The sequence below is a fragment of the Aptenodytes patagonicus genome, chromosome 13, assembly GCF_965638725.1.
Source record: "Aptenodytes patagonicus chromosome 13, bAptPat1.pri.cur, whole genome shotgun sequence".
In the NCBI taxonomy this organism is placed as follows: domain Eukaryota; kingdom Metazoa; phylum Chordata; class Aves; order Sphenisciformes; family Spheniscidae; genus Aptenodytes; species Aptenodytes patagonicus.
In genome coordinates this window covers 8,178,349-8,190,530 of record NC_134961.1, presented here as the reverse complement: position 1 = coordinate 8,190,530, position 12,182 = coordinate 8,178,349, and the positions used below count along the sequence as shown (strand labels likewise).

The window sequence follows — 12,182 nt, the reverse complement described above, 5'->3', positions numbered from 1 at the left end:
GTGTGGTCCTGCAATTCAAGGGGGCTCTTGCTACGCCAGGAGGGGTCCTGCCACGCCGCGGGGCTCTGCGGCGATGCGGGGGGCGTCGGGGGTGCAGCGGCGGAGGTCGGAGCGGCCGGAGAGCCGACGGGGAGGGAGGGAGGGGGCGGGCGGGGGTCGCGGCGGGGGGCGGCCCCGGCGGGCGGGGGGGGGGGGGGGGGGGGCGGCGCCGCGGCGGCGGCGTTATAAAGGCGGCGTCGGGGCGGGCGCGGCGTCGGCGGCGGTCGGTGGCGGCGGGAGCAGCAGCGGCGGCAGGATGACGGCGAACGGGACGGCGGAGCCGGTGCAGATCCAGTTCGGGCTCATCAACTGCAGCAACAAGTACCTGACGGCGGAGGCTTTCGGCTTCAAGGTGAACGCCTCGGCCGCCAGCATGAAGAAGAAGCAGATCTGGACGCTGGAGCAGGACGGGGAGGACTCCAGCGCCGTGCTGCTCAAAAGCCACCTGGGCCGGTACCTGGCAGCCGACAAGGACGGCCGGGTGAGCTGCGACAGCGAAGAGCCGGGTCCCGACTGTCGCTTCTTGGTGGTGGCTCACGGCGACGGGCGCTGGTCGCTGCAGTCCGAGCCCCACCGCCGCTTCTTCGGCGGCACCGAGGACCGTCTCTCCTGCTTCGCCCCTGCCGTCTCGGCCACCGAGAAATGGAGCGTCCACCTGGCCATGCATCCCCAGGCCAACCTCTACAGCCTGGCCCGCAAGCGCTACGCCCACCTGGGACCTCGCCGCGACGAACTGGCCGTGGACCGCGACGTGCCGTGGGGCGTGGACGCCCTCATCACCCTTCTCTTCGTGGAGCAGCGTTACAGCCTGCAGAGCTGCGACCACCGCCTGCTGCGCTGCGACGGCCGCCTGGTCCCCGCCGCCGAGCCCGGCACCGCCTTCACCCTCGAGTTTCGCTGCGGGAAGGTGGCCTTCCGCGACGGGGAGGGTCGCTACCTCGCCCCCTCGGGACCCAGCGGCACCCTCAAGGCGGGCAAGAGCGCCAAGGTGGGCAAGGATGAGCTCTTCGCCCTCGAGCAGAGCTGCCCGCAGGTCGTGCTCCGAGCCGGCAACGACAGGAATGTCTCCACCCGGCAAGGTACGAGGGGATCGGGGAGGGGGGGGGAACAACCTCGGCCGCCCCTAAGTCCCTGGGGTGTCGCCGCCCCCGGGGTGCGCCCCTGCATCCCTCCGGCATCATCAGCCCTCGGGCATCGCCCACCCCCAGCTGCCCCCCTGCATCCCTCGGGCATCACCTCCTCCGCATCCCCTGCATCACCCCAGAATCGCCACCTCGGAGTGGCCCCCCCTGCAGCACTGCCCCCCTGGCAGCCCCCTCCGTCCCTCCAGCATCCCCTGCCTTCCTGCAGCAGCAACCCCACAGGGTGCCCCCCTGCATCCCTCTGCCATCGCCTCTTTAGGGTCTCTCCCCCCTGCTTGAACCCCTTCTCACACATGTCCCTACACCCCTCCAGGGGCTTCCCCCTGCACCCCTCCAGCATGGCTGCCCGCAGTCCCTCCCCCAATCCCTCCATCATCATCCCCCCGCACCCCTCCCACATCCCTCTCCCTTCCCCCTCCTGCATCCCTCCAGCATCGCCTGCCTGGGGGCCCCCATACCTCCAGCACCCCCATCCCTGCAGCATCGCCTCCGCAGGGCGCCCTGGGTGGGGGAGGGTTGGTGAGGGGCCTGCCCTGGGGTGCAGGGATGGACGGGGAGGGGGGGGGGGGGGCTGTGGGAGGGTGGATGGGGTCTTTCCTTGCCGTGAAGGAGGCAGGGCTGCCAGCCGTCGCCTTCCTACCTGCAGAGCTCATTGTTCACCCAACAAAGCCTCCACCAAACTCCCCCTTCCCCTCCTTCCCCGAGCATCGCTGAGCCATGCGCCCTGCAGAGCGGGGCCCTGGGAGCCTGCGGTTCCTCCATGGGGCTGTAGTTCCCCCCCATGGGGCTGCATTCCCCGGTGGGTGGGGGGCTGGGTGCCGCCCACCCCCCCCCAGCCTTGGCAGCGTTACATAAATGGCTTTGCCAAAATGCCCGCGTCGAGCCGTGACCTACATCCACCCGCACAAAGGCCGACGTTCCTCCGCACCCACTGCACTGCCCGCACCCATCCCCTCCGCTTGCCGGAGAGGCCACCGCGCCGCCTGCTTCGAGCGCCGTGGCCACACGGCGCAGCTCCCCGGGCACATGGCCGCCCGCCTGCCTTCGAGCACCCAGTTTGCATCCTGTCGTCCCCCCCCCCAGCTTGAGGGGTGCTTGCTGGAGGACTGGGGTCCCCGCTCTGCGGGCAGGGTGATGCTGGAGGTGCACGGCTGCCTGCCGTGGCCGGGCTGGTGTGGGAGCCCCGGGGCACATCACTGGCGTGCCAAGTCAGGCCGGTGCACGCCGGGCGCGGGATGGGTGTGAGCATGTCTCGCTGCAGCAAAGCCTGGAGCAACAAGCAGCGGGGAATTTTTTTTGTGTGTATATATAATATTTCGAGGTTGCAGCTTAACCCTCGTCTGTGCCTGGGCAGCTCCTTGCAGGGAGCTCACTGCCTTTCTCCTTTCCGAGAGCAAATCCTGTGCTGCAAAGCAGCCCCTTAAAAAAAAGAAAAGCCTGTAAAGATGGGCAGTGGGGACTATTTGCCCAGGCGCAGGCGTCTGGGGAGGAGGATGGGGATGGCGGGAGGCTGCCGCAGCACCGTGGGGGAAGGGCTGCTGCAGCCCTTTGTCACCGGAGATGGGAAAACCAGATGTTGGGGGGAGATGGTGCAGGCTGGGGTGAGATGCTGCGCAGTGAGATGGGACGGTGGCGGGGGACCCCGTGGCGCGGCTGGGAGTGCTGCTGGAGGACCCGCCGGCTTTGTGTGATTTGGAATGGATGGGGGGTGGGTGGGAAGGAGGGGGGGCACAAATCTCCCCAGCAACAGGGGTCTCTGGGCTGTGCCCGGCCCTTTTCCAAGCAAAACACAGCGGGGAGCTGTGTGCTGGGGCTGCACATCCTCGCTTAAGTCCGTTTTGGCCGGAGAAGCCGTTTCCACCCGCTTTATCCTGCCCGGCAGCAGTGAGAGGCTGGGAGCTGCTGCTCTCTGGGGCTCGCCCTCCCTTCTCCTGTTGGGAAAGCGCCTTGTCCCAAGGTTACCGAGAAGGCAGCCGAAAAACAGCCGTCGGAGGAAGCGGTTGCAGACAGCTCTTTCCCCCCCACCAAGCTGATAAGCGCCGCGCTGCTGGCAGATGTGCCGGAGGCCGCCGGGGATGGGGGATGTGGGCAGGGAGCGGCTGCAGCTCGGCGCAGGCTCTTGGGAAAAGGCGGCTCGTTCCCCATGTGGAGTCAGGGAGGGAGCAGGGATGGCAGTGGCTGTCCCCCCCCTTGCCCCATGGGAGGAGCGGGGATGGGGCCACGGAGCTTTTGTGGCTCCCCTGGCTGGGAGCTGGAGCCGGTTCAGCCTTGGGACAGCGCTGTCCCACAAGTGCCGAGTCAGCTCCTGGCTTGGAGCCTCCTCCCTGTCCCCGGGATGGCCGGCGCTGCCATCCCCTGCATGCAGGGCACTGGGGACCACGACGCCAGCAATCCCGGGGAGGGGCATGAGGTGGGTGCCAGCCCTGCCTCTGCACCAGCGCTGGGGGTGGCCCTGGCACCTCTCCTCTGCCTCCAGCCGCAGAAGGACAGGATCCCTGGGGAGCCCCGGGCTCTGTGAGACCCCCCATCTCCCCATTGCACCTTCAAACAGAGCCGAGCTGGGGTGCTGCCAGCAGAAAGCAGCCTCCTCCCCGGCTCAATGGCTCCTTTCTAGCCCCGGCTGCAGCAACAAAGGGCCCTTTGTGGGCGCGAGGGTCCCTGGGGGCAGAGCGCTGGCGTCCTCCCCGCTCCGCTGGGCCCCTGCCAGCCCCCCCGCCTGGCAGAGATGTGCCGCCTGCCTCCCCCACCATGATGGGGGGAGAGGATGGGCCAACTTGGGAGCAAGGCATTTTGGGAAATGGGGGTCCGGGGAGGGGGCTGAGCGAGCAGTGTGGTGACGGGAGTGCGCCTGGGCACGCCAGCTTGGCGATGGGGAGCTCTGCTCTGGGGCCAGGAGCCCTCCCAGCACGGGGCAGGTCGGTGCCGGCTGCAGCTGCAGCCAGTTCACCCCCCCACCCCCACCCCACCCCCCCCACCCCCCCGGTTCATCTCAGTGCCGCAGCGAGGTGGGGAGATGCAGCTCCGGGGCCAGGGGCACGGCTGGGGGTACTTGGGCTTGGCCACAGGTTTTCATCTGGAGGTGCCAAATGGCCTGTTGGCACTTGGCGATACCACAGAGCCACAGGAAATCCATAGGGAAGGAGGGGTGGATTTTCCGGGAAATCTGTGTTTCACCCCCACCCGTGACCCCCTTGCAGAGCTGCACCCCCAGCAGAGGAGCTGCATGGGCCCTGGGTGCTCCAGGCTTTGCTTTTAGACAAAAACATGCTTGGATTTATGTACGGGTGCAACATAAGCCCGTCCGAAGAGCCGGGAGGGGACAAGACAAGTCTCGGGGCACGTACGTGGCTGCAGCGTGGGGTGGAGGGTGCCAGAGCCCTGCAGGGAGACCGGACCCGACCTGCGCAGGCAGAGCTGGGCGCAGCCACCCCAGCTGCTGGGGCACGAGGACCCGAAATCCTGACCTGCCGCCCACAAGGGCTTGGGGGCTTTGTGGGGTGCTGCCGGCGCTCCCTCGGAGGGAGGTGGGCTTGGGTTTTTTTTTCAGGCATAACCGTGGGGTTTTTGGAAGGGAGCCTCTTGGCCTCTGGGGAGTTGGAGGATGGGAAAGGTGCAGCCTCCTGTCTGCTCCCGGTGCTGGGCAGGGCTGGCAGCTGCCTGCGGGCCCTGCCAGCTCCCAGCCGTAGAAAGGCAGCGAGCAGAGCCCGTGCGCAGGCAACTCCTGATGTATGGGTCTGCCCCCCCGTGGGTTCGGGCATGGGGGCTGCTCCAGCTGGCTTGTCCCACCGGTTGGCCATGGTCCTCCAGGCTCTTGGCCTCCTCTCCATGGAGCACATCCCACTGGGTCTCACCAGCATCCCAGGACGGCTCGTAGGACACCCTCTGCATGAACAAACTTAATATAGAGGGAAAGTCTTTTGCATGCTGTAAATGCCCCCCCGTGCTGGGTCTGCAACCCCTCACAGCATGGAGATTGGCACTGCCACAGCAAACTGCTGCTCCTTTAGATGGAGAAGCTTGTCTCTTTGGGAGGTGCGGGAAGGCACGTGCATGCTCTGCGATGGCCACGGGCCTCCGTGTGCATCCGCCGTCCTGGGCTGGAGAGCAGCGAGGGCTGGGGCATCCGATCCTGCAGACCCGCGGGGTTGGCAGCGGCTGGAAACCTCAGCAGCTGAGGGCTTGGGAAGCCCTTTCCTGCCCCAGTGCTGGCTCTCCTCCCCGTCGCCCTTCCCCAGCTCTCCTCTCCGGGGACCTCCAGCCCAGGGGCTTTGTTTGGAGGGGGCTCGGTGTTAGGAAGCCCTGGGGGGACACACTCCTCAGCCCCACCCCGGCTCCCACCTCCATCCTCCCCAAGACCCCCGTAGCAAACCTGTGCTGCAGACAGAGCCGGAGGCCATCCCACACGGGGAATTTTTGAGGGCACAGGCGTGCCTCCGCTCTCGCCCCTCCCGAAGCGCCACCCTGCTGCGGCGTGCTTGCCCCCCTCCTGCCTCCAGCTGTAATTAGCAGCTTTGTCAAGGTCAGGCAGAGTCGTGCCGGCTCCAGACTGTAAATTTACCAAGAGCGGTAATTAAAGCGTGATTGGAGCGGCAGCGGCTCGGCCGGGCGCTGCGGGAGACACCAGCTCCCTGCAACCACCCTGGGCTGCAAAAAGCAGGGGTGGTGGCGGGGGGTGGCTAGAGGGACAGCCTCTGTCCTCTGCCACGGGGACACGGGGACATCTTTCTTGGACCTGCCATGGTCCTACCGCCTCTGACCCCCCAAACCTCCTGCTCCAGCTCAGTTACAGCCCTTTGAAGCCTCCTTCTGCCCCAGCTGTAATTGCATTCCTTTCTGCTGAGTCGGTGTAATCCAACCCAGCGCCGCTTTCGGGGAAGGGGGCGGTGGGAGACCCTCCTGCCTCCCGGCCCTGCGAGGCACCGGGGAAAGCCAAACCTCTGCACAATGGCGGGAGCGTGGGCAATTGCGTGGCGGCGGGGCAGGGGGGAGGCTGGTGGGGTTCGCTGTGCTCTGTAGTGGGGGTCTCTGGGGGAGAAGGGATGGTGTTGGGAGGCTCCCGGCACTCGCTGTCCCATCTCCAGCCCATCCAATCCTGCTCTGTGGCACAAAGCATCTCCCCAGGGTCGCCCCATCGCTTGCGTGGTGCCTGCAGGTCAGGGACCTCTTCACCTAAAAGCGTGGTGAGGAGGAAATGCCTCTGCCCGCTTCCCCCCCACGCAAACCACAGCAGCAGCTCTAGCAGGCTTGGGGGTGCAGGCGGGCTTGGATGGCGGGCTGTGTCCCCCCGCATCCCCTCTTGCAGCCCAATCCCTCTCTGTGAACCCCCGCAGAGCCCCTCTCCCCCCTCTCCGGCTCTGCTCCGGCGAGCGGGCGGTCCTACGGCTCTTGAGAGGGGCTGGAGCAGCCTGTCGCAGTGCTGCTTTCCCAGCGGGGGTGCAAAATCAAAACCAAATGTTTCCTCCGAGTGCTGGCTCGGCCCCCGGCAGCCCTGGGAGGCGGTGAGAGTTGGGCAACCACATGAGCTGAGGACTTGGCCAGTGGGGCTGGGGTTGGTGGCTGTGCAGCATCCCTCCGCCCCCCGCGCTGCCCCAAATACCCCGGGGAGCAAGGCACCGGGGTGGCCGCGTGTCCATCAGGAGCTGCAGAAGGTGCTGGAGGATGCCTGGCGGGAGCAGGGATGCTGTGAACGGGCAGCGGTGTGGCAGTCATAGGACAGTTTGGGCGTGGGAGATGAGATGAGATTACAGCCAACAAAGCTAAGCCTTCAAAACCTAATCCCTTTGGGAAAGGTGGGAGACCGATATGCAAAGCAGAGGCCGCTCCCCGGGGGCCACTGGATGCGGATGCCTGGTTGGAGATGCAGATGGGGTGATGGGAAGCCGCCAGGTAGCTGTGTCGGCCCCAACTGTGGGATCTGGGGGAAGACACCTCCATTTCCAAGGCCCATAAGCTGGCGTGGAGAGATAGATGGTCCCTCCCCAGGTGGGTCAGCACCCGCTGGGTGCAGCTGGTAGGACTTGCTGGTGGCTTTCCAGTGCAGAAGGGCCACCAAGGCTGCAGTCCTTGAAGCCCTCCCAGCGACCATGTATTGCAGTACTCGAAATCCCAGCAGCCGAGAAACTGGGAGGCAATGCACCGCGGAGGTTCACCCTTTGGCTGAACACATTGCCAGCCCCATGAGCATGTTCTTGGCTCCAGGCAAAGGCAGATTTGGGCAGAAAGTTCGTGCAGCAGGGGAGGGACGCGGGTGCTTTCTGCTCTGAAAAACTCACCCGGTTCCACTAAACTGCAGTCCGTATCGCCATCCCCCCCCCCGGGCTGCTCTCGCTGGTTACGGACCCATGCCCCACTGGTGGTACTGGGGCCCGTCTCCACTCGTCCCAGCTGTAGGTAGGCAGGGAGGAGCGGGGCTGAGCACCGCGCCTCGGCTCCCTCTCCGAAACCCGGAATGGCAGCTCGGCCGCTTTGCTTTGGCTCCAGGCTACAGCTGGTGACTCGCATCCCAAAAGTATTTTTAGGCAGAAATCCACCAAGCAGGAGAGCTCTGGAGAGGATTTGGCCCCGCCAGCCCTGACTAAGCAGGTTTGCTTGGGCTCTGTGCCTGTGGGTGGATGTGCATGTGGCCGGGGGGAGCGGCCGTGGCCCCAGGACTGTGGCCCGTGGCCCCAGGACCGGCTGCATCCACCTCCGAGGCTGCCGGGGCAAATGCTGTCTCTGGTCCCTTTGGTGCAGGGACGGGTCATCCTGGCTGGCAGAGCTGGGGGACAGGCTGGTGCCAATGGTTTTTTGGGAGCCAGGGAAAGGTTTGGCCTGCCCCAGGGCCTTCCCGAGCCTCCTCTCTCTGCAGACCTCGCCGCCCCAATGGGCTGTGACAATTTACGGATGAAAAACGGTGCCACAGTCCCTAAACATGCCACGAGCTGGGGATTCATAGGTGGTGCGGCGGCCTCTGCTAATGGATTGAATAACCTGGCTGTCACCTTCGGGGAAAAAACTACAGCCCTTTTCTGTGTGAAATATCTAAGTTGGTTTTTGCTTGGTGCTTAATCGTGATGGAGCCGGAGAGTCCTGAGCTGAAGCTCATGGCTGCCTCAGCTCAGTCCAGCCCTTGTTTGTGGCCTTAACACTTGAGCACCCAAATGAAAACCTGGATTTCAACTCAAAATGCCGGAGGGGAGATGCGTGTGAGGGATTCAGAAGTCACCAAAGCTCACCCAGGGGAGCAGGAGCCCCTCTCTGTTGGGTTTCCTGGGCTGCCCCCACACCCAGACCTGCTGAAGGTGGGTTGGGGTCCCCCCCACCGGCACCCCCCAACTCCATCCGCCTCTGCCCCGCAGGGATGGACCTCTCGGCCAACCAAGACGAGGAGGGTGACCAAGAGACCTACCAGCTGGAGATCAACAAGGACACCAAGAAATGCGCCTTCAGGACCTACACCGGGAAGTACTGGACCCTCACCTCCAACGGGGGCATCCAGTCCACTGCCTCCACAAAGTGAGTCCCCCGTGCCCAGCGGCTCTGGGCCATGCCTGGGCTTTGGGGACCCCTCTGCGTCTCGCAGGGAAATCCAAGGGGGATTTTCCAGCCTAGGCACTTGCCCCAAAACGATTCCCAGCGAAGGCAGTGAATTCCCCAGAGAGCCAGGGCCGGGTTGAGGCTTGCCGCCCATGGTGCTTGGGAAGTCCCTTGGGCCACGTAATCCTTCCCGGCCGGCTGGGGCTGTCGAAATGCTTTACCCTGCAGTTCAACCCTACGCTAGCTGAGAGACGGGCGGAAACCCCAGAAGTGCATTTTGGCTGCCTGCCTGCCTCCTGCCTGCCTCCTGCCTGCCGGGCGAGCGCTTCCCGTTGGGATGGCCACCACGACGTGGCTCATCCCGCAAAAATGGATCGAATCGGGGTCTCCCGATCCAGCCGTGGCCCTTTCCGAGCCGGCAGGGTGGCACCAGCAGGGTCCCCATCCGTCGCATCCCACTGACCGCCCTCTCTGCCCCCGCAGGAATGCGAGCTGCTATTTTGACATTGAGTGGTGCGACAAGCGCATCACCCTGAAAGCTGCCAACGGCAAGTACGTGACGGCAAAGAAGAACGGGCAGCTGGCGGCCTCCATGGAGACGGCGGGTAAGGGACCCCCTTAGGGACCCCCGTGCTGGGGTGGCAGGGGATGGACAATTCCTCCCCAAGCCAGACTCCTCTTCCAAGTGATGCTCAGGGATGCAGGCAGTAAGTTTTTCTTAATGGCTGCACCACGTCAGGTGCTGCGGGATGGAGGGACAGATGGGGTGGGTGAGAAATGGGTGGGGGGCACAGCCCACCCTCCTCACTGCTGCCTGCCAGCCGCAGGGTCCAGGCTCTGTGCCCCCTCCCCACCCCCCACCCCCTCTCACGGCCCCTCTCCCCTCCGGCGCAGGTGAGACGGAGCATTTCGTGATGAAGCTGATCAACAGGCCCATCATCGTCCTCCGCGGCGAGCATGGCTTCATTGGGTGCCGGAAGGTGACCGGCACCCTGGACTCCAACCGCTCCTCCTACGACGTCTTCCAGCTGGAGTTCAACGACGGGGCCTACAACATTAAGGGTGAGTCCCCAGGGGTGGGTACGGGCTGGGGGGATGATGGCCATTAGGGTCCCTGTGGTGGCTCATGGGGCCACCTTGTCCCCTCTCCCTCTGCCTGCAGATGCCACCGGGAAGTACTGGATGGTGGGGAGTGAGTCGTCCGTCACCAGCAGCAGCGACGCCCCCGTGGACTTCTTTTTTGAGTTCTGCGACTATAACAAAGTGGCTATCAAAATCAATGGCAAATACCTGAAGGGTGACCATGCCGGGGTCCTCAAGGCATCTGCCGACGCCATTGACGCCTCCACCCTCTGGGAATATTAATGCACTTTAGCGTACCTCCCATTGCCAACTTTTCTTTTCCCTCCTCCGTCCTTGTTTCTTTTGGGTTTTGTTTCTCCTCTCTGTAAAAGGATTTTCAGACCGGCTTGCCCTTCCCTCCCGCCGTAGAGTCGGTGCGGTATGTGGGAGGTGGGTCTCCATAAATCTCTGTAAGAACTGGAAAAGTGATGGGGCAGCCTGCCTATAGCTTTGTAGAGGGGTCTGTCTCTATCCACCCTCCCCCACCCCCTCCCCCCGGGTTTGCTGGGCTTGGAAACTGCCATACACCCCCCCCCGGCCCCGAGTGTCACCTTAGGTAGTTTATTCTCCTCTCCTCGACTGAAAAAGGGAATAAGATCACCTCTGTGCTTGCTTCTGCCATATCAGCGCTGGCGCCGCCTCGGTCTGTGCTGCCAGCGTCCCCTGGAGCACCCATCCCATCCCGCCCCGCTCCAGCCAGGGGCAGAGCGACAGCGCTGGGCTCAGCCGGCTCCTCCCGGCAGCGTCTCTCTGCTCCTGGCTTTCGGGGCAGGATTCATCCCCAGCTGAGCCATAAGAGGTGACCTCACATATCACAGCATCCCTGGGGACGGGGCTGGCGTGTGCCGGCACGTGTCCCTGCGGTAGGGCCAGCAAGCCGACCCCCCCCCACCACCACCCTCCACCCCCCCTCATGCACCTGGAAATAATTTTTTAGGGTGATCCCGTCTGGAAAGCCTCAGCCTTTCATCTCGCAGAGCCCCTCGCTCCTTGTGTCCCTCTGCCCCTCCTTGCGCTTCTGGCTCTGGAGGAGCATCGTAGACCCCCGATGGTGGGTCCAGCCTGGCAGGCGCCTGCCCCGAGGCTGGTCCTGCTGCTGTGCCTGGGAAGGGATGGCATGGGGGGGACGCAGAGCAAGCCTGTGCCGGGTGGGGGGCTTCATCCAGCCCACCTCCAGCGCCGGTGGGCTTTGGTCCCCGCAGGAGCCCGGCTGACCGATGCAACCTCCCCCGGGCGGTGGCTGGAAGCATGAACTGCAGATTTTGGTTTACAGAATAGAAAAGTTCCTTAGCAAACTTTGCACAGTGGTATTTGCTCAGTACCTTTTTTTTTTTTTTTTTTTTTCTTCTTCTTCTCATAAAATACTGGAACAGTGAAGCGAATCACTGAACACCTAATGCTGAATTAGGAAGCGCCCGTTCCTGCGGGCTCCCCCGAGGAGGGCGGCTCCCGGTCCCGCTGCCCCCGGGGCACCTGGGCTCGGCTCTCATGCCATCGCAACCCTACTGGAAAAAAAAAGAAAAAAAAAAAAAAGAAAAAAAAAAAAGACCAAAACAGTATTTTTGTTAGTCTCTATTTATATATGCTCTCCATGGCACTGTGTTACCAGCTGTTGTCTGTACTAGGTCTGCATTAGAGTATAATGCTGTTTGTAACGGGTGATGCTGACGTGTTCGTTAGGGTGTTGAAAGGCACTTTATCCTTTGGGGCCTTCCCGGGGCCGGTATTTGCTCCCTGCAAACACACCAAGGAGCCTTTTCCCCGCGCGGGTCCCCGCTGGGGAGGGAGCGCTGGTCCCCCCCCACCCCACCCCACGCCAAGGGTGCTCGCGGCATCGCTGCCGTGCCAAAACAGGGCTGGTCCCTATTGCCGGAGGCAAGGTAGGGGCTCGTCAGCCTTAAAGCCATGTGGAGGGGTAACCCTCCGTAGGAGCTTGGTGCTAAACTCTCAGCTGGGAGAGCGAGCGACCCGTCTCCTGCCGGGGGACAACTCCGGGCCGGGGGTCCCTCGCCGGCGCAGGGGATCCCGGCTGGGACTCTACCTCGGCTCTGCGCTCACATCCAGGGACTGCCTGCGCTCGCACGGGCACCGCGCGCCCACCCGCCCAGGGACCACGATGCCCCTCGAAGGACCAAGTGTCTTGATGAAGCCCTGAGTGACCCTGTGACTTGGCACACACTTTTCGCTGGCCTTCACCCCCCTCCCCGTGTCGCCTCCTCCCCGTCCCCCGTCGCAGTTCGAACCATGTAACTCCCGCTCCGGCTTCTTCTGTGTGACACTAGGTCAACATCTCTCCTGTCTCCTCTTATCGGGTGTCATGACTCTCTGAAAACATCTCACTCCAAAAATTTAAGTTTTGGGTTT

General features: G+C 63.9%; 1 protein-coding gene across 1 annotated transcript; it reads left to right on the top strand.

Moving 5' to 3' along the window:
- Positions 1-263: 263 nt before the first annotated feature.
- FSCN1 (fascin actin-bundling protein 1) lies at positions 264-10,718 on the top strand. The gene is made up of 5 exons (XM_076351091.1): positions 264-1,118; positions 8,519-8,675; positions 9,180-9,301; positions 9,591-9,758; positions 9,859-10,718. Exons 1-5 carry the CDS (start codon positions 296-298, stop codon positions 10,059-10,061), a joined length of 1,473 nt encoding a protein of 490 aa, XP_076207206.1. The 5' UTR covers positions 264-295; the 3' UTR covers positions 10,062-10,718.
- Positions 10,719-12,182: the final 1,464 nt, after the last annotated feature.

Bases quoted from the DNA above. Each gene is read 5' to 3' on its own strand.
- FSCN1 (XM_076351091.1), top strand. From the start codon at position 296: ATGACGGCGAACGGGACGGCGGAGCCGGTGCAGATCCAGTTCGGGCTC. The intron at 9,302-9,590 runs GTAAGGGACCCC...CCTCCGGCGCAG, and splicing joins GGCCTCCATGGAGACGGCGG to GTGAGACGGAGCATTTCGTG. The intron at 9,759-9,858 runs GTGAGTCCCCAG...CTCTGCCTGCAG, and splicing joins CGGGGCCTACAACATTAAGG to ATGCCACCGGGAAGTACTGG.